A 20,942-nucleotide genomic window follows, 5' to 3' on the forward strand; every position below is an offset into this window, starting at 1 on the left:
TTTTGTTTGTTAGCGATTTTATGCGATCTCAAATTCTTCATTAAGATGGCCCTGGGGTTTATGTGGTTTTCTATCTATGAGATGAGAGTTGAAAACAGAAATTGGTGGTTTGCAATCCCATTAAGTTCTTTTGTTTAGATAGAATGAGTTGTGGAAAATCAGATTTGTTCAGAACCTCACTCCGGATGGTGCCTTTATCCTTTCTGCAGTCAGCCAGTCATTCAACAAACACTTAGTGAACTCCCGCTTTTGTGCTGCTGTGCTAGGCACTGGTGTATTTGGATACAAGCAACATGGGCTATGCCTTAGAGGCCAACACACTGTAAATATCTAGTGCTAGATTCTGCTGACATGTTGAAACCTCTCCTTCTAGAGTGTAAGTAGTCAACTTATTGAATTCCTGTCTGAGCTAATTTCCTAGACCTTTGAGACCATCTCTATTTTTTCAAATAATTTTTTAAACTTTTAATTGTGATTCTAGAAAACTTTCTGTTTTTTTAAAGCCTACAGTATTTTTTCATTCACCACACATCTGTATAAGGCACTGTGCCTAGAATGGGGTGGGGGAGCATAAAGAAGAAAATACAAAATCCCTACCTGCTAGGAACCTAAATCTAAATAACAGAAGTCATGTGCAGACAGAAAATTGGCCCATTATTTCGTTTGTGATTGTATAGTGGGATTCATTCATTTGTTCGTTCAGGTATATGTATTCGGGGTGCATATTATGTGCTTAGGCTATGATAATTGTTCTGGAGCCCGTGGAAGAAGTCTGAGATGTGCCCTCGCCTTCAAGGCACCGGGGAGAGATAGGAGTTCCAAGTCCAGTAGCGTTATCAGCTCACTGTGGCTCCAGGTCAAAATCAGTGGTTTGAATAATGCTCTGAGAGCCTGTCGGCCATTTCCCAGAAGCAGAAAGTTCTGAGCCAGTTCTGAGGAATGGGAAGGAGGGAGGACATTCTAGGCCAAGGAAAGGGCATAAGCCACAGTCACTAGGTGTTAGAAACTTCTTATTAGAAACCAGGGGGAGAACTTGCTCCAAATAACGCCCACCCCAGGGCAGGTCCAGAAACGCTCAGGAGGTGGTATGCTGCTGAGTCTGCTGCTTGCAGGGAAGCTGTGCGGTCTAATTTTTTCTCTTCTCTCCCTCCCCCAGTTTTCTGTAGCCTGTTCAAGGATGACGATGCCCTTCACTTTCTACCTGAGGTCCTGCCTTCTACAAAAGAAATCAAACATCAGAAACACAGCCAGCATGGCTGGGGGTAAGTGGTGCTGGATGTTTAAAAAAAAAAAGAGGAAATGCCAGCTGTGTAGGACTCAGAAATTCTGGAGACTTTTAGCTTCTGCATGGGAGACAGAAAATAAGCACAGAATGACATTAGCTCTGGTCACTACGTAACTTCCAAGCAGAAACTGGCACCTTGGACCAGACTCAAGGTGTGGAAACCTCATCAGACGGGTCTAGTGTTGCCAATTCTGCTTGGTCACCTCAGCTCCATGAGGAGAACCACCAGTGGGCACAGGTGATGAAAAGAGTTTTCCCTCCTGGGAAAAGTGTCCCCACATTACACTGCATTTTAATCTGATTTTGTTCAGACCAATTCTCCCTACCCTTGACTGGCCTCCTTCTCTAGGTGGCACCCATCTGTCTAGGTGGCAACCCACTGTCTCCCAGGAGTGACAATCCAAGGCTCTGAAGGGTCCTGCAAGAGAAAACATATCAAATTTGTCATTGACCTAAGTCCCAGCAAAACTTCACATTGAAAAAGACTTTTCTGGTTACGGTGGAAGTGCCAAAGGGAAAACCAGCAGCACTGTTTAAAGTACTAGAGCAAGACAATTCTCATGTAGTTTATTGATGTGTCTGGCCTCTATTGCTATTCATGGGCTAACAGAATTACCTATTGTTGCATAACAAGGCACCCCGAAACTTAGTGGCTTCAAACCATAATTCTCACAGTTCTGCAGTCGAAGCTGGGCTTAGTGGGGTGGTTCTTCTGCTCCACATGGTGTCTGCTGGTGCTAGACCACCCAAGATGGCTTCTTCCTCATGACTGGCATCTACTGGAGTGGCTGGAACAGCTGGGACTGGCCTGACATTTCTTTCCCTTTATGTAGCCAAAATTCTTTACATGGTAGCTCAGGACTCCAAGAGAGTATTCCAAGAGGATAATCCCTGATGCAGAAGCATACATCAAGTGTCTCCTTGCATCACACTTACTAATGTCCCATTGGCCAAAGCAAATCGCATGGCCAAGGCCAGAGTCAGTGGGGAAGGTGCTGCCATGGGGTGTGAATACCGGGAAACTTAGTTTATAGAGAGAGCCACCACAGCCCATGGTACACAGTGTGCAAACACTAGCTTACCCCCAGGTTGCTGACTGCTTGCTAGGACCCAGGGAGGCAATAGGGCAGAGTGGCAGGGCCTCAGACCCTGAAGTCAGTCAACCCCATGTGAATCCCAGCCTTGCTTCTTTCTAGCAGCTTACCTGTGGGTAAACTGTGTGACCTCTCTAAGCCTCATCCATAAAATGAAAGTAGGAATGGAACCTTCCCTGTGGAACTGTTGGGAGGGACACCTGAGCTAATGAGGTGAAGTGCTCAGTCCTTGTCTCCTGCTCCTGTGGAGTGCTCCCTGAGGAGAGAGGCTCATTTTACTGAATAGCTGGAAAACTCTAGCTTAAAACTGTCTTCTGGGGCTTTAAATGAGATTAGGAAAATTAAAGATTTTTTTTTTTTTATTCTCGCATTAAGTTTTTAGAAAATTAATTTTGGGATACAAGGACTCAGAGCAATCACTCCACTTCTCTTCACAAAGAGAAAGTGCGGTGACCTTAAACAGAGCCCAAGAGACCAGGGGATACACAGGTCACATCGGACCATGAAGGACCCTCACCAAAAAGGTGAGGCCTCTGTGGTCTGCCGCCCTCTCCAGAACGGGACCACGGAGGCCTCTATTCTGCCCTCCTCCAGAACGGGACCACCGAGTCCTCTATTCTGTGTCCTGTTACTAACGGGGACAACTCGGTGAATTTTCTATTCATCTCCAGCAGTGGAAATGAACAAAACCAAAACAGTGCCCTCCGAAGTACAGTTAATTAAAAAGAGAACAAAGAAGCTTTGTGTGCATAATACCTCTTGATTTATTGTATTAAAAATCCAATTTGTTCTGACAACAGGCTTTGGAGGTAAGAAGTGGGTGGGTTGGGAAGGGGAGGCCTCTAAGCTGACTGTATTCCCTTCCACGATGCTGCAGGTCATTTTTGGAGCCACACTGGGCTTGCTTGTGACACATGTCAGCCCCCCTGGGCTTTCAGCAGCTGGGGGTGTCCTGTGTGCCCTCATTTTGAATATGGTAGCACTGGCAGGCACTGTAGGGTTAGAGATAATGAGTTCCAGGCACCCCTGGTTACAGTAGGAACTGGTCTTGGACTTCTCCCAGTAGATGGTTATATCTGCTTCATGCCACAGTCCCCAAGGAGGAGGGGACAGTTGGTGGGGGTGGGTCAATCCCGGGGAGGCCCAGCACTCACAGCCCAGTGGATACAGTGCAGAGATGAAGCGAGGGGAACACAGGACTGCCTGTCCCAGGCTTAAATCCTGACTGTGCCATGCACCAGCTGGCAAAGTCACTTTATCTCTCTGAGCCTTATTTTCCTCATCTATAAAATATAGATGATTACATGTGAGAGCCTGGCACATAATAAGAACTCAGTAAATATTAGCTAAAAATATTATTGTAGAAAAGAAATGTCTACATGTTGATAGAGCAAATCTGGCAGTTAGAAGAATTGTCCCTAAAGTTATTTGTCCAATAGAGCATAATTGTGTTCTTTTTTGGGGGGGTGGGGCAATGGTCTTAATTTTAGAATATTGAGAAAATCACAGAGAAGAAACTTAAAATCACCCCCAGTCTTGTCACCTGGAGATAACCATGATTAACATGTAGATGTATTTCCTTATAGTTCTTTCTCTCATTGATTTTATAAAAAGGAGAATATGTCAAACATACTACTTCATTACCTAGTATTGTTCACTTAACAATACATCGCAAACATCTTTTGATAGAATCATTATATATTTTGTTTTGTTGGCTGGCCATTACAGGGATCAGACCCTTGACCTTGGTGTTATCAGCACCACGCTCTAACCAACTGAGCTAAGCGGCCAGCCCTGTACCACAATTTTAAATGTCTATACAGGAGTCCATTGAATGAATGTAACTCCAGGCCCTGTTTCCTGAATACCAATGTGTTAAATAATTTACATACCTTAACTCACTGAGGTCTCTTTGAGGTAGGTACGATTACAGCTGTCTTACAGATGGGAAAATCGAGATGGAGAGACACAGAGCCACTGCCAGGGTCACACAGCTAGTCAGAGGCAGAATCGGGATCCAAGCCCCGTTTTTGCTTTTGTTTGCCTCCACAGCCAAAGGACTTCCCACTCCAGAGCATGGCTGGATGCTTCCAGGGGAGTTCGTGGCGTGCAGGTGGGGGGTCTTCCTCCGTGGCTCTATTAAGACTGTCTCTTTGAGGGAGAGTCAAGGATTCTGTGAGCCTGCTCAGTCGAGTCATCTCAGACAAAAGCCACAAACAGTCCCTTTTCCAAAAGGGATACCCAAATGGCCAATAAAACATATGAAAATGTACTCAACCACATTAGTCATCAGGGCAATGCAAATTAAAAGCATGGTGTGAAACCGCTACATACCTGCCAGAATGGCTAGAATGAAAAAGACAGGCCATACCAAATGTTGTAGACACACTCCCCTGGTGGGAGTATGCACTGGTACAACCACTTTGTAAAACTGCTGGGCAGCATCTACTAAAGCAGAACATAGATATAATCTTTGACCCCAGGTATATGACAAACAGGAATGCACATATACGTGCCCCAAAATGGGTGTGCTAAAATGTTTGTGGAAGCATGTTCGTAATAATCCCAAAGTGGAAACTATTCAAATGTCCATCAGCAATAGGACTGGGTAAATACTGCACGAATATACAACACAGCAAGGAGAAAGAACTGACTATTGTTAAAGGCAATAATATGGATGACTCTCCCAAACATATTGTTGAATGAAAGAAGCTAGACTTAAAAGACACATAATGTATGATTCTATATAGGAAGTCCAAGGACAGGCAAAAGTAATAGGTGGATTAGAAGTCAGGATAATGGCTGTTGGTTCTTGATCTGGGTGCTGGTTACATGGCTGTGTTCATTTTGTGAAAATTCATCACGCTGTGCACTTATGCGCACTTTTCTGCGTGTATGTAATGCTTCAATCGAAAGTTGAGTGTAAAAGCGTCTGCCAAGAGGCAACTGACTGCACCTTTGCCCTTTCTCCCACCAAACCCAGGGCTCAGACCAGCCAGTGTGGTGGTCCTGCCCAGGCCCCTTGCTCTGGCCTTGGAAAGGTTCTGCCAGGCCAGCACTGGTCCTCTGCTCCTGCTGGGCCAAAGCGAGCCAGAAAAGTGGATGCTGCCTGCCCTAGGCGCTGTCCCAGACACCAGGTAAAAAGCCTGGGCTACTGGGGATTAAAGCTTGTTAGTGGCCTGACGCTGTGGCCAGGCATCTCTGTCATCACGGACTTGTCTGTCCAGCCTTGGGGACCCTACAGTACCTGGCATGGAGCCTCACTGATGACTGTTGCTCAGGAATAAGCCACCCTCCCACAGTACCCACTTCTTCCCCTATCTCCTGTCCCCTGCCCCTGCCTCGGGTAAAATCTTTGGGATCATGGAGAAAGTCCAGCCTTGGAGAAATCCCACTGGCATGGCCATCTGTCCAGGCATCATGCATCAGAAAGCTGCCCGCACATGATGAGGCAGAAAATAAAACACCAATACCCAGAGATAGACAATATTGTGGTGAATGTTCCCCCAGACTTTCAAACTGAAACATACCCAATACGTGGCTCCTCTGGTTCTGGTTTTGCTTCCGTAACCCCTCTTAAGTGCACTGTACAGCTCAGGCTCACACCTGCCCTTGCCTAGACTGTCAGACATCTTAACTGGTGTCCTTGCCCTAGTCTCACCCTCTCCTCCCACCTCCGTCTCCCACTTTCTACTCTCCCACCAGAGTGACTTTTTCTAAGTCTAAATCCAATCCTGTGACTCTCCTATTTAAAATTCTTCCGTACCTTCCTGCAGCTTGCACCTTAGCCTGATCTCAAGACGGTGGTGACCTGGCCCCAGCTCGGTGTCTCCCCTGCACCTCAACACTCCAGTTATCCCCACCCTCTCCTCAGACAGAAAGCTCCCCAGGAACGCTCCGTTATTATCATTTTGTGGACTCCACCTGGGCCCAGGGTTGCTCCTTTACATTTTCCCCTGGTGCCTCCTGTGCTGCCAACCTGGAGACTCCAAGAGTAGATCCTCCACTGGGCCACATGCTTGATGCATCCACACTTTGACATACTGCCCCCTCTGCCCAGATGTGCCTTCCTCTTTGTCCAACCGGTGAACTCCTATTCATGCCTCAAAACCCAGTGCCTCCTCCTTTGTAGGAGAAAATGGATTTCTGCCTTCTCTGTGTCAATCCTCTGCCTAGACTGTTAACATTTATTGCTCTGTATTGCAAGTTTCTGTTTTCAATCTAGTCTCATCTACCAGCATAGGATTACGAGTTCCTCAAGAGTTGAGACGGTATCCTCTCCATCTCTACAGCCCCACCACCTAGCATGTGCCTGGTGTGGAGGAACAGCTCAGAAAGTGATTTTGGAGAGAGGGAAGAATAGGTTTGTCACCAGAGAAGTCTTTCAACCCTACAGGAGAATTTCTCTAGGGAGGGGGAGGGGCCTCACCCACTGCTAGCACTGAGAGGTTCCTCCAGACACATGTCCTCTGTCCCTTTTGGTCTGCTGTCCTTACTTCCACGGAAGAGAAAATAACACTGTTTTTTTCGGGCTGGCTTGGCTGATCTTGGTTGAGCTTATAGGACATATAATGGGGTAGGAGGTGGGGCTGCATTATACACGTGCTGATTTAATAGTTTCCGATCCCATCAGATTTGAAGGATGCCAGCAAGGCCCCCTGCTGATATTATGTACGCTACCTCGGGGCCAATGCTTGAAATTTCAGCACTAGATGTCCTCTTCTCTCTCCCCAGTCCTTCTAAAAGGTGCATTGTCAGGGGTCATATTGAGAGTCTGGGGGCCTGTGAGCTTCCCCTTGTGTCCCCAGGACAGGCTGTCCCCAGTTCTGGAAATACGAGTTTGACACCTGCATGGGCAGTGTGACCTTGCTGGAAGAGTACTCGGAGCATCTGAAGGACATGGTGGCCTTTGTCCTGTGCTGCAGCTTCTCCCTGGAAGAAGCCTTGGAGAAGGTGGAGCTCCCCAGAAGAGACCCAGCAGGTCCCAGCCATATGGGGCGCATACAAGGTAGGGACGCAACCCGTAAGGGCAGAATGGCTTGAAGGGTGGATTGACTTGTATTTCCTTGTTATTGGGAGGGGGAGAACACTGACACAGGAGACAGAAGACCTAAGCTCTAGCCCCAGCTCAGCCACTTTCTAGCTGTGTAACCCAGGACAAACGGTCAACCTCTCTGAGCCAGCCTTTCTTGGGCCCATGTCTGGGATTGCTGTGAGAAGCCAGTGTGGTCCTTCTTGTTGGTTCGTGGTGGCTGTGTAAACCAAACCTGCTTGGAATTTGTCTGGCTCCTTTAATTTAGGGCCCCCTCAGTGAGATTTTTGAAAATCCTCCCCTGGCTCGAGTGAGCATTGTCTCAGGGAGAATGTGCCTGGCTCACGCCCAGGGATTTGTGGCACAGCCTTGGCTAGGCCACTAGCTACTGTGTTGTGTCTCTGTCCAGAAAGCTGGGTCATGTTCTTGGCTGGAGGTGGCCACTGGCGGTCACGCCCACAGCACGGCCAGCAGGCCTCTCCTGGGACGTGCCTGCTGTTAGGCAATGCCTCCCTGCTGTGCCTCTGAGGTTTTCTTCCAGCCCTAACTTGTCAAGGTGAAAGAACTGGATTCCCTCATCCTACTTCCTGCCCATTTTTTTGGTAAAGTTTGAGAATTCACTCTGCTAGATCAATGGTCAGCCAACGCAAACAGCCATGTTTATTTATTTATGGAGGACTCAGATTGGAGATGTCATCTAGGGCTCTGGGACATTTATTAAAATGTTCTGGTTAGGGTTCCTGCCAGAGAGGCCCGAGCTTCCTCTGATCAGCAGCAAGGCTGACCACAGCCTGCGCGGCCTTTCATGTGTGCATCTGAGCCCCAGCTAGGGGAGGGCGGGGTGGAACCGCAGCTGCTGGCCGCGGCCCCAGGCAGGGTCTGGCTCTAGAACACACCATCCTTGGTAGCAGGCAGGAGCTGCAAGGGCCTTGTGGCCTGTCATTCACAGCCTCTCATTTTAGATGAGGAATCTGAGGCCCAGAGAGAGACAGGGATTTGCCCAGGTCCCAAAGCCAGGCTGGAACCAGAACTCCTGGCTCCTGTCTGTAAAATGTCAATGGAGGTGTGACGATTAAATGATGCTCTGCAGAGAGGGGCAAGTGTGGGCCCGCAGTGGGGGCCATTGTTACTTCTCCATGGCACCCCAGTGCCCCTTGGCTCCTGGTAGAGGTGGCCAGGCACCTTCTTGGATTCCATTGGCAGCCTTGATGGGATGAAGCAGCCCCCAGACAGGGAGCACTGCCTGGCCCTGTGAGTGGCCTGGCGTGTGCCCTCTCCCTGCTGGCAGGCACACTGAGGTTTCATCCTGCTGCCGCCAGGGTGGTAACAACAAGCCCTTCAGGTGGCAGCCAAGGCTGTCCCAGTGGACTAGAGTCCTGACCGTGTCCTAAATCTTCCATAAGCCTCACCGCAGGGACTGGAAACCATGGTGGGTGGGGGGACAGCAGCAGTGAAAGTCACACAGATCATCCTGGGCAACTCCTATTAAGGCAGAAGAAGCGAGGCAGGGCTCGGTGCTTCCCAGGACAGGCATCTCTCCTTGTATGAATCCAGAGTCAGAGGGCACCCCAGCTCTTCCTGCCATGTTCCCCTCCCTTGCCTGCCTCTGCCTCTGGTTCTCCCAGAGCTTCTTCACCTGTGGTCCACCGGCCCCGTGAGTCTGTGGACAAAAGCCAGAGGGGCCATGAAATTGGATGGGAAAGAAATCACATTTTTTGTTTTCATAACCTCAAACTGAAATTTAGCATTTCCTTCAATAATGAATGTAGGCAACACACGGCCGTCCTATCAGCAGACCCTGTGACTTTGTGGCTGTCAAAAGAAATCACAGGTATCTTTAAATCACATTACAGTTCTTCCTGCTATCTCAGAAGTATCCTCCTATAGGCAGTGTTGATTGCTACTTCAACATTTCAATGGTAGTAAATCTGCCGTCTTGTTCCTTAAGCTAACAAAGAAGCGCATGGACTGCTGCATTGTATTTTCCCATAATTCGATAACTGCACTGGCAGTGTAATTGGTTTCCTTTGGAATCCTCTGCATTTTCTTTTATGCAGTTAAAAATGTTCTTCGACTGGGAGTCCATAGCTACACCAGGCTACCAAAGGTGTTCATGGCACATAAAAAGTTAAGATTCCTTATTTTAGACCAATAATTACCAGCAAACTTCCCCATCTCTATGTCACATAAAAGTAGAAGCTATATTTTTTATAATAGCTACTGTTATAAAAATGACCTCCTTCATTCAGCTGCCTTGAACTCTTGGTGCTCAGGGCTCAAATCTGTGCTGATTCCATTTTTTTTTTTCCTAACATTTTTCACTTGATTTTTTTTGTCAGACAACAGTGCCTTGTGCCACCATTGCTGGCTTTTACTGCCCTCTGGTGGTCACAGTGAGGCCCATTCCCAAGGACGAGCTAGGAAGGCTGGTACAGGCCGGTTGCTTCACCGGGAATGAGCATGGACAGCCCGTTCACATGGGCGATCCAGGTCAGTGTCTGCTCTTGTGCATGACTCTGACAGCCTGTCTTGGACTTGAACCTGAGAAGCAGACAGGAACTTGCTGTGTTCCTGTGCTCCCACGGCTTGTCCTCATCTTTTCCAGGGTTCCTGGGGATCAAGGCCCTGGACAAGGCTCACAAATTCCAGCAGCAGCATCAGGGTTAGGTTAGGTTTAAAGGCACCACACTCGGTCAAATAGCCAGCCTCACCCACTGGAGGTTTTTGATGAACATGAAGTTCCCGTGAACTTCAAATGAACCTGGGGTGGGGGAAGCAGAGATTGGTGGCGGGGGTCTTTGTCCCAAGATTTGAGATCAAAGCAGCCTTTAATCTGGGCTGCTTTTCAGTGGCATATTTGGACCAGAGAAGGATTTGTTCCAAATGTTAATTCAAACTGAAATCCATTGCTCCCCAGTGTACTAACTCAATTTGAGACTGAGTGAACAGATCCGAGGAGGAAGGGCTAAAATCTGGAAGCTGCCCACGCCTCTTGGAGGCTCTCAGAGGGCTTGATGAGAGCTTGGGATCGGGCCATGGGTGAGTCAGAGTCCAGTGCACCTGAACTTGCTCAGCTATGTAATAATCAAAATCAGACAAAACCTGGCATCCTGTAAAAACACAATCAGCACTTGCAGCCTTCATCAGAGAAAGATGACCTCAGGACCATCTACCAGGAAGTGTCTGCTGAATTGTTTTATCTTTAGTGTGGATGGGTTGGGCCCAATATATCCATCTTTGCTGTCCTCATCAGCACTTTGATGGCTGGCCAAGGTCAGGGACGCTGTTGGTGGTCAAGCAACAGAGTTTCGGTCTGTGTAATGTGACTCAGTCTACATCAAAATAAACTCATAAATGCTGACTTTGTTAACAATGTGTACAAAGAAAGTATTGGGCTAAATGCACACCATGGAATTTGAGGTCCCGTGTTCTGAACTGTACGACTCAACAAGGACAGTAAGTTATGGAGCGTCTCAAGCTGCTAAATCCTCAGTTCTCATTCTCCTTCTCCTCCGCCTCAAATACCATTAAAATACTTCTGTGACTAGAGCTCCTTTTAGAGAAAGAACCATCCACTACTCACCGTGTCCTACTTTGAGGGTCCCTGCCAAGGGAATTACGTTTTCTTTTTCTACCTGCCGAGCTGTTGGGAATCAAGGAACTTTCCAAGCCTGACTACGGGACTCCTGTAGAGTGCCAGCCAGGGGATATTCCAGTGTTCCGGCCTTCTCAGCTGGCCAGTCTTGAGGCTGTCAGCAGCTGCAGTATGTTGGGACAGAAGGGGGCAATGACTGTCACCTAAGATGGAGCCCGGCAGGTCACTGGTTCTTGAAAACCTAGCCTTACAGTACAATGATTGAAAAAATAAAGCCATAACACAAAACATGAAACACAGGCCTACAGCCCACAATGAATCGCTTCCTTCTTTTAATCGCCAGAACAGTTTGTCCTATAGCTCAAATAGGCTTTGATTAAATACATTTCTATCTGCAAAGGCCTCACAGCCCATTCTAACTGAAGGACCAACCTTTAGCTTGACTTTTTGAGACATTCTGGAGATTGGTGGGGTCTTGAAAACAGGGGTGAAGCCAAGAAACACAACTAAACAAACCATTTCCCATGATATTTGCAAGGTGATTGAAATCACGACTGGCCATACACTGTTTCAAATGTGTTCCTTGGCTTTAGAGTGACCGATTTTAGGTGCCATCCAAAACACAGAAAAACAACAAATGCATTCATCAGATCATTAGCTCTTCCCCTCGCACATCACGTCCGAAAGCTATGTTTCTGTTAGTAGATTTTCCTTTTGAACTGTTGGCTGACTGTGGCTTTCTATTGAATCTAAGAAATTTCACTGTTTCTGTGAAATCCCAGACATTGTTATTTACTCACTCACATCTGCATTTATTGGACACCTACTATGTGCAAGGCAGCACGTGGGATTCTGAGATGAATAAGCACTGAGTCCTCTCCTCCAGGAGCAGATAGCTGCGTGGAGTTAGAGTACTCTGGATGATAGTGACACCGAAGAAGGCAGAAGAGGTAAAGTAAGTATAGTAAGGATTAGCCTCCTAATGAGCCAGCCACAAGGACATAAGAATGAGGGAGACCTAGCACCTGTGTTGGTAATGCAGACCATCGTCTACTGAGGGCCTACTCTGTGTTGGGCACTTTGCTAAACACTTATATGTGCATTTTCTAATTTAGTTCTGACAGCAACCACATGAGGCCTTATCATTACTTTAGAGTTGAGGAAACAGGTTTACAGAGGATAAATTTGCATCTCAAACTCAAGTTCATTTGCCACGCTAAAGCCACTTCTTAATAACTATGCCAGAGTGCATATACCCGTCATCTAGTAGCACAAAGAACAAAACCAGCATAAACCAAAGTAAAATAGAAGTGATGAGAGAAAAATAGAAACTGCATTCACAGAGGTTACCAGATCTAACATTTGCTGGGAAGTAAAGCAAGCTGGTCTCATGCATTGCAGGAGTTCAGTAAATATTTTCTGATATCCGTGGATTAAGTTGATGGAAACTCCTAGAGAAGTAACTCCAGCTGGGACTGTACCTTACTTCTTTTCCCATACTCAAACTCGTCTTCACTTTCCTAAAAATTGGAGGCAACGTTTAGATGGAACTTGATTGAGCCACAAGCCAGCTTGTTCTGACCTTGGTGTCAGCGAGCAGTGCAGGGAGTGCTGTTGGCAGAGTCGGTGCAGGGGTGCCATCTCTCCTGTCAACAGTGGGCTAGATGACAATGGACTGGGCTTGATGACGTGCTAGGCTCAGTGACTCCTGTTGTATGTTTTAGAGGCCCCACTGGCTTTCACCAGCATGCCAGGCTACACAGTTATGACGAACCTGAAGGACACAAACGCTTCAGCCAGTTGTCTCAACTCTGAGAGAATTTCCAGAGGTCCGTCACATTTCCCAGGATCCTTTGCACTACAGCGTTGCATCAGCTTCAGCGGCTCAGAAGATCAGAGAACTGGAGACTGTCATTGCAGTAGACCCAGGTAGGAAACAAAGCATGCACACCTTAACGACCTGGAGAAATCCTTCTCTAATGTAACATTCAATAACAAAGGCAGGATGCAAACTACCCACAGTCCTATTTTTTGAATGTTTATACTATATATGAATCCCCAAAAGGCTAGAAGTAAATGCACCAAAGTGCTGCCATTGATGATCTCTAGGTAGTAGTATTATGTATGATTTTCGTTTTCTTCCTTATGGCTTTTTTCTGTTATTGTTCTAAATTTCAACACTTAACATGAGAAAGACTTTGGTGAGTTTGTTCTTTGGACACGTTGCCATCCAGAACCAAATGGGGTTAGGTAGGCAAGAAAAAAAAGGGAGAATGGCTCCTAGGTGGGCAACTGCCATCATTTATAAAGTTACACGTGTATTTAATAATGTCTCTAATCTTTCCCTTTTGTGCCATGGCCCTGGGGTTGGGCATAGGATAGTTTATATATATACACACTAAGCAGCAGTGGGTGTGGGGGTGAGTGCTGGATGCTTCTCCTTCGGGGGTCCCGGTGGGCAGGATCCTGTAGCTACAGCTTCACAGCAGTTTGCAGCCAACCTGTGTATTGTATATTGCCTCTCGGAGAAGGGGCAGTTCTTCTGTGGTTTGCCAGCTGCTGGTTTTCTAGACATGGAACAGGGCTGGTGGAATCTTCTAGAAGGTCTGCTGATTCCAATGAGGAAGGGGTTTGCTGAAAGCTGGTTGAGGGGCCTTTAACTTCCAGATGCATCTTCATTTAAGAGCCTAATTTCTAATCCCAGGTGGCCAGCAGGGAGTGCTGTTTCACTTGCTGTTGTGCGAGGTAAATTCAGTTCATTTGTTGGCAAACGCTGCTGAGTGAATTACAGTGAAGACTCGCCCTCTGGCTTCCTCATCAGTATAACAGGAGTAGTAAGAATTTATACCTCTCTCTTGCGGTTGTGACAGGTAATAAGAACAATAGCTATCATCTACTGAGTTTTACTGTGCTGGGCATCAAGCTGAAAACATTTACATGTTTTTCTAGTTAAATTCTCTCAATGTCTCTGGGGCAGCTATTATTAACTTTATTTAACAGATGAGGAAACTGAGGCACATAAGGTTAAGAAACTTGCCCTTGTCCACATACCTAGTAGATGGCCGGGGCAGAGCTTGAACCCATGTCAGCTGACTCCAAAGTTCATGATTTATAAATGTTGGCTAAATTAGAATCTGAGTCTAAATGGTATGACACAGTCTCACCTGGGCAGTAAGAGTGCTCCAGTGTCTCCTGGCTCATATCCCACTCCGTCTTCTGCACCTTTTCATGGGCTGTGTTCCTAAACCTGGGGTCTAACCACCCTTTGTCTCTGGAATGTCTGGAGAAGGCAAATGTGGCCTCCCTGCTAGCCCACCTGACTCAGGCAGATACCTGGATTGATGGTGGTGGACCTCCATGGAGAACACAGGGGTGAGGCCAACCGGGGGAGGTTAACCCACTTGGCCAGACTCCCAAGACCCAGACAGAGCTGATTCCAGTGACTATTTAAAGAGAACACTTGGGCAGGGCCATAGAGCAGAGTGTCACTGGCCGGCACTGTGGTGGAGAATGTGGCAGTTCAGGAGAGCCATAGAAATGTCCGATTCTCTCCACGGGGCTGGGAGCATGGAGAGTTGTCCTGCAGTGACGGGGGTTTGTAGTAACTAAGCTTCCTGCTAAACCACCGGACGCAGCTCTTTGCTTGTTTTTCTGTTAGGTTGTTCATTCATTCATTTTGCAGAGAATATGGTTTCCTTTACATACAAACACACAGTAAATTTGGGATATATGCCCACCACAGATCCATCTTCTAGGACACATGCTTGTGGCTGTGTATTTACCTAGAGTCTCTTACATAGTTGATCTCCTGGGCGGATATTTTTAAAAAATATTTTTTCAATACTTTCTCCCTCACAAACACTCTCACCCAGGCTGATGGTTCTCCCACTTAGGTCAGGGTCACGAGGGAAGATCACTTATCAACTCTGCCATTAGCTTAGATAAAAAAGTAATTGGGAAGTAAATTTACTGCAGACGTGATACACCCGTTGCTTAATAAAGAGGATCCAAGAGGTCACCCACACCACCGCCTTTCAGTGCGCGTGCAGACTGAGTCGCGGCTTGAAGCATGAGGCTCAGGAGAGGGCAGATTTATGACTGTCTGGATATGCCAATATTGTCTGTTAAGGACCATCTTTAATCCTTGAGAACAGCAGACACTTTTGATTCCCACTACATTAAATAAGCAGATGTAAGATTAACGGAGGTGTACAGAGCGTTACTCACTGGGCATAATAATGGAACCACTCAGTCATGTTTGAGAGGACGTTGGCTTGCATTGGAGGTGCCTGGAGCACATGCAGGAGTACAGGGTCGGTAGCAGTGATCTGTGCACCGGTAGTAAAGTCATCGTGAATGTATGTCCTGCTTTACGGTTGACCAAGTTGTCTCGTCCTTCTTCTTTCCCTTGGTGCTCACCACACCCTACGAAATAGCTTACATCTCAATTTTTTTTCCTTAAAAATGTTGTTATTTCTCTCCCCTTTCATCAACAGTACTTCCTGTTCATTGTAGATGCATCAGAGAATATATGAAACCGAAGAAGCAATAAAAACTACCAGAATCTCACCATTAACCAAGATTAGCATTTTGCTAGTTGCCCCTAAAGTCTTTTTCTTCCGTCTTGGACCTGTGCACGCATGTGTATATGTTCTTGAATCATAAGGTGATACTATTTTAGGACATGCTTTTTTCACTTTTTAATATATTGTGAACATTTTCCATGTCATGAAATGGTCTTCTACAACATCCTTTTTAATGTCCGCATGGAATTGAATTTACGAATATTCCACTATTTTATTAATATCCTATTATTTGACACAATAAACAATGCTACAGCAAACATCCTTACACCTAAATTTGGGTACATACCTATGTCACTTTGTTAGGAATACTGAATACTAGAAGTGAATTGCTGGCTCCAGTGGAATGTGTAAATCTAAGATACAAATCATCTTCCAGACAGAACTGCCCCAGCAGTATGTGAGAGGCCATGTGCCCACAGCTTCCTATGCCTGGACCACCCCCCATTCTCCACGTAGGAAAACTGAGGCTCAGAGAGGTCAAGGGACAAGGCCAAGGTCACACAGCTACGATGTGCCAGCACTGACTGGAATGGAAGTTTCCAGATTCTAAATCTAGAACCATTCCTCCATAACGGGAACCCAAACCCTGTGTCCTCCATCTTCTCCAGGCACCTAGACTGCAAGCCAATGTCCCTTCACGTCCCTCTGGCCCACCTCTGATTTCAGCCACTGCTGGGGTGGACGTTCTGAGTCACACTCTGCCTTCGGAGGGCATCGTTTTGCTCTGAGGTGACCTGAGTGTGGACAAAGGCACAGTGGTGTGTGGTGAGAGTCGGGAGGCCATGCTGCCCAGCTGGGCCTGCTGGGTGGGGTTCACCTGCAGCTGCAGTGAGGGGCTCCCAGCACCGCAGCTGCCACCTTAGGCCCGGGTCTCTCTGCTCCTCCAGCTGAGGACACCTTCTCTGTACCGACCTCCAGAGCCACCTCCACCACAGCAGGCACAGCCTGGGGGTGCCTTCCCCCAGTAGGGGACAAGAGCCTGTGGGTGGTGCGTACCCCACGGCTTCTTAGAGCATCTCAAGCAGGACTGAGCTCCAGTGCCCTGCAGAGTTAACTTGCTCACTCACAGTCCTGTAGTGGTCTTTCCCTCTCCCCGTCTTCTGACTTGTGTTTCCTGGGATCACCTCCCACTGAAATACTTGCACCCAAGTCCTTGTCTTAGGGTCTTGTTTGGGGAATCCCCAACTAAGTACTATTTCCCTTCCTCCTTATACATTCCCCTATACATTAGTTAGGGCTCTGAACTGCTGTAATGAGCCCCAAGATGCTTTGCTCTAAGACAGTAGTTTATGCCCCTCTCTCTTAACAGTCCAGGGTGGATCTTCCAGGGTGAGTGTTCTGGGTCATGATGAAGGGGGATCTGTTCCACACAGTCACTTGGGCACCCTGGAGCTCTGACGTCTCATCATGTGACTTGCAGGGGGCTCTAGCTATCAACATTCCAGCCCCAGGAAAAGGGAAGGAGGCTGGAGGTGCACAAGGGAGGTGGAAGGTCACTCATGGTCCAGAGAGAACCTAGTCTGTGGCCACACCTAACTGTAAGGGAGGCTGGTTAGCCATTTACCCAGTTACCCTCCACTGCCCAAGGGGAAGAAAGAAAAGCATTCTGGGGAGCAATTCCCAGTCTCTGCCTCATCCCTCAAATTGACTCCTTAAAAAAAACAAAGCAAATAAACAAATCAAACTGCTCTTAGCATAAGTTTCTACTTTAAACACAATTACTTTATTTTGTGATTTTATTTTATTTTATTTTATTCTTGTGATTTCAGGCAACCGGGGGATCGGGCACCTGCTCTGTAAAGATGAGCTGCTGAAGGCCTCTGTCGCTGTCCCACACCCGCTCCGTGCTCATCTCCACCGGGTTCCCCCACACTTCAACCATGAGCCTCCGGAAGAGATAGATGGCCCACTGGGAGCCATTGCTCTGGCTGCCTTCCTGCAGGCCTTGGAGAAGGAGGTCTCCATGGTTGTTGACCAGAGAGCCTTGAGCTTACACGAGAAGCTTGTTGAAGACGCTGTCAAGCAAGGTGAGCCGTGAGATGGGCTTGGTCCATTTCCCCAAACGGGCCTTTGTGGGCAGAGGCTGCAGAACTTCCAGGAGTTCAGGCACAGGGCTATGCACTTGACACAAGGCATTTTCCTTGGAGCTCAGTACAATTCTTTTGTTGTAAGCAGCATTATTCCCATTTTATACATGAAGAGATTGAAGCTTTGGAGGTCCAGGTGACTTACCCAGGCAGGAATGGTGAGCTGGAATTTGAACTTGTGTTCACCTGGCTCCAAAACACATGATCCCTTTTGTACACCTGCTGCCCTCCCTGTGAGAGGTAGAGAGCGACCTGCCCAGTACTGTCAGCAGCCCAGGGCAGCCCTGGACTGCTGGAGCTGGGGAGGGTTAGTGGAATATGGAGTTGTTGAAAGCCTCAGATGGCAATGTCCCATGTGGCCCAGATGGGTAGGATTGCACGAGGAGCACCAGGTGGGCATTAGAGCTGCAGTTATTAGAGATGCAAGACTGTGGTACCACTGTCAGCGTGACCAGATAGGCCTTGGACTCAGTGTAAACAACTACTCGCCCCTCCTCCATTCTGCAGGAAGTGTTATGCAGGCAGAAGCTGGAAGCCTGGTGAATCTAACCTGCCTCCCGCTACCTATCCCTCTGTGTCCTGCAAAACGCATTCTTCAGAGAAGTCTTTTTTCCTTTTAGCATTTTAAAAAGGACTTCAACTCCAGTAATCCGTACCCTAAAGCACCGATTATGTTAGAAGTTTCAAAAAGGCTGTTCTGTACATACAGAATCCATTTCATGCAACAAATGCATAGTGAGTACCTACTATGCGCCAGGCACTATTTTTAGCTCTTGAGATCCACCCGTGAACAAAACTAACAGCAGTCCTGCCCCGACAAAGCGTATCTTCGAGTGGAGTGTGACGGACAGCCAACAGCACAAGGGAAAGCATATGGTGTGTTAGAGGGTGATGACGCCACGGGACAAAGTGGACCAGGATAAGGGGGCTGAAGAGTGGGAAACCAGGTGGTCGCTGCCATGAGGGACTTCAAAAAGTTCATGGAAAAATTCATGTTATCTTTTAATTCTATTTTTCCATGAACTTTTTGAAGTACCCTCGTAATTTAAACGGGATTATCAGGGAAGACCTTACAAAGAAGGTGATATTTGAGCCCAGACTTGAAGGTGATGAGGGCATGGGCTGGGCTGGTGGAGGGCAGAGTGTCCCAGACGGTGGCAGTGGCCAGGGCAGAGGCTGTGAGGTGGAGCAGGGGCCTGGCAGGTTTAAGAAAGGGCTGACTGGCCCGGAGTGAATGAGCAGAAGAGAAGTCAGACAGGGGGACAGAGAGGTAAGAGGGCCAGATGGGGAAGGTCCTCAGGGGACACTGTGGACACCTGGGTGTTTATTCCAGGTGAGACGGGGAGCCCTGGGAGTTCCCTGAGCTGAGGAGGGCCATGTTCTGCCTTAGGGTATAAAAGATCATTGGGTGGCTGTGGGGGCAAGAGTAGAAACAGGAGACTGGTCTGGTTATTGAAGGTGGGAGATGAGGTGGCTTAGAGTGGGTGGTACCCATGGAACATCCCTTTCGACCCATCTGATTTCAGCCACAACTGGGCTGGAAGCCCCGAGTCACAATGACCTGACCGGGACCCACTGCGAGCCAGAGGTCTGCAGGGCCTCTCTAAAGCTGCGGAAAACACTTCACCCTGAAGTGCGGGGCTGGTGCCTTCAGGGCACCCCCACCCCACAAGGGACAAGAGCTAGTGGATAGGTGTCCTGCCTCTCATCTTTTGGAGACACACAGGTCCCAGTGGAACTAAGACACCACTTCCTAGAGCAGCACCCTTGAAAACAGCCCCTCCTATTGGATTTCCCTGTTCCCTCCCACCTGCTTCATGGTACCATCTCCCAAGAAACCACCTGCACCAAGTCTCAGGCTCTGGTTTCAGGGGAACCCAAAGAGATGAATGGTACAGGTACAGGTGGAGGTTGTAAGAGGTAGCTGGATGCTGTATGTTTTGCAAGAAAGTCAACATGATTTCTGCATGGACTGGATGTGGGTGTGGGACAGGAGGCATTGCTCTGAGATTTTTGGCCTGAGTCACTACAAGGATGGATTTGCCATGAACTGGGATGGGGAAGACCATGAGGGGAGCAAAGTTGGGGGGTAAATCAAGAGTCCAGGTTTGACATTGATGCACTGTTGGCAGGACTATAAAATGGTGCAGATGCTATGTAAACCAGTATGGTGGTTGCTCAAAAAATTAAAAATAGAAAACACCGTGTGATCCAGCAATTCCACTTCCACGTATATACCCCAAAGAAGTAGAAGCAGGGACATGACCAGATATTTGCACACCCAAGTTCACAGCAGCATTATTTGCACTAGCCAGGAGGTGGAAGCAAGCCAGGTGCCCATGGATGGAGGAATGGATAAACACAATGCGGGCTGTACATACAAGGGAATGTTATTCAGCCTTAAAAACACAGGAAATTCTGACACGCGCTACAACATGGATGACCCTTGAGGACATTATGCTAAATGAGTAAGCCAGTTATAAATATTATATGATTCCACCTACATGAGATACGTAGAGTAGTCAAACTCATAAAGGCAGAAAGTAGAGTGGTGGTTTCCAGGGGCTGGGAGGAGGAGGGAGTGGGGAGTTCTTGTTGAGTGGGTGCAGAGTTGCAGTTTTAGAAGATGCAAAGAGCTCTGCAGGTGGCTGGGGGTGATGGCTGCACAACCGTGTGAGCATGGCTGAACTGTGTGCTTAAGAATGGCTAAAGTGGCCCGAGCCTGGGCGGCAGGGGGCCGAGGGCCTCAGCCACGCCCCTCCCACCTGAAACCAGGCCAGTGACACATGAGCCACTGCGGGAAGTGCCCCAGGCTCCCAAGCTAGAGCGGTGGGGGGCGAGGGCTTCAGCCACACCCCACTGACATCTGCACCCAGTTCAGCAATGACCGGGCCACCGCTGAAAGCCCCCTGGTCTCCCTTGCAGGAATGAGGGGGTGCCACAGGCCTCAACCCTTCCCCTCTTCCTTCCTCCTTCTCCACCCTATGTCCTTCCCCTTTCCCTTCTCCCCCTCCCCACTAGCTGCTCCACAACAACATCATAGAATATAAAAAATAATAATATTAATAAATGAATAAACTTTAAAAAATGGCTAAAATGCTAACTTTATGTTATGTGTATTTTGCCACAATTAAATTTCTTTTAAAAAGAGTGCAGGTCTGACCCTGTTACTTGCAGGTCTCCCTGTTAGACACACAGTGGAGAAGTCAAGTGGACAGCTGGATGTAGGAGATGCTTCAGGAGGGCAGTTGGGCCAGCATGGT

At 47.8% G+C, this 20,942-nt stretch overlaps 1 protein-coding gene across 1 annotated transcript in view; it reads left to right on the plus strand.

The window, feature by feature from the left end:
• DGLUCY (D-glutamate cyclase) overlaps positions 1-20,942 on the plus strand; it is a 75,767-nt gene that overhangs the window by 27,605 nt on the left and 27,220 nt on the right. Inside the window, 11 exon segments of the mRNA XM_063090156.1 lie at positions 1,157-1,262; positions 5,363-5,516; positions 7,188-7,374; positions 7,376-7,387; positions 9,751-9,898; positions 11,050-11,175; positions 12,731-12,828; positions 12,830-12,935; positions 17,362-17,410; positions 17,412-17,458; positions 17,461-17,619. Coding sequence (XP_062946226.1) covers positions 1,178-1,262; positions 5,363-5,516; positions 7,188-7,374; positions 7,376-7,387; positions 9,751-9,898; positions 11,050-11,175; positions 12,731-12,828; positions 12,830-12,935; positions 17,362-17,410; positions 17,412-17,458; positions 17,461-17,619 — 1,171 coding nt within the window. The 5' untranslated portion in view covers positions 1,157-1,177.

The sequence above is a fragment of the Cynocephalus volans genome, chromosome 3 (assembly GCF_027409185.1).
Source record: "Cynocephalus volans isolate mCynVol1 chromosome 3, mCynVol1.pri, whole genome shotgun sequence".
Lineage (NCBI taxonomy): Eukaryota > Metazoa > Chordata > Mammalia > Dermoptera > Cynocephalidae > Cynocephalus > Cynocephalus volans.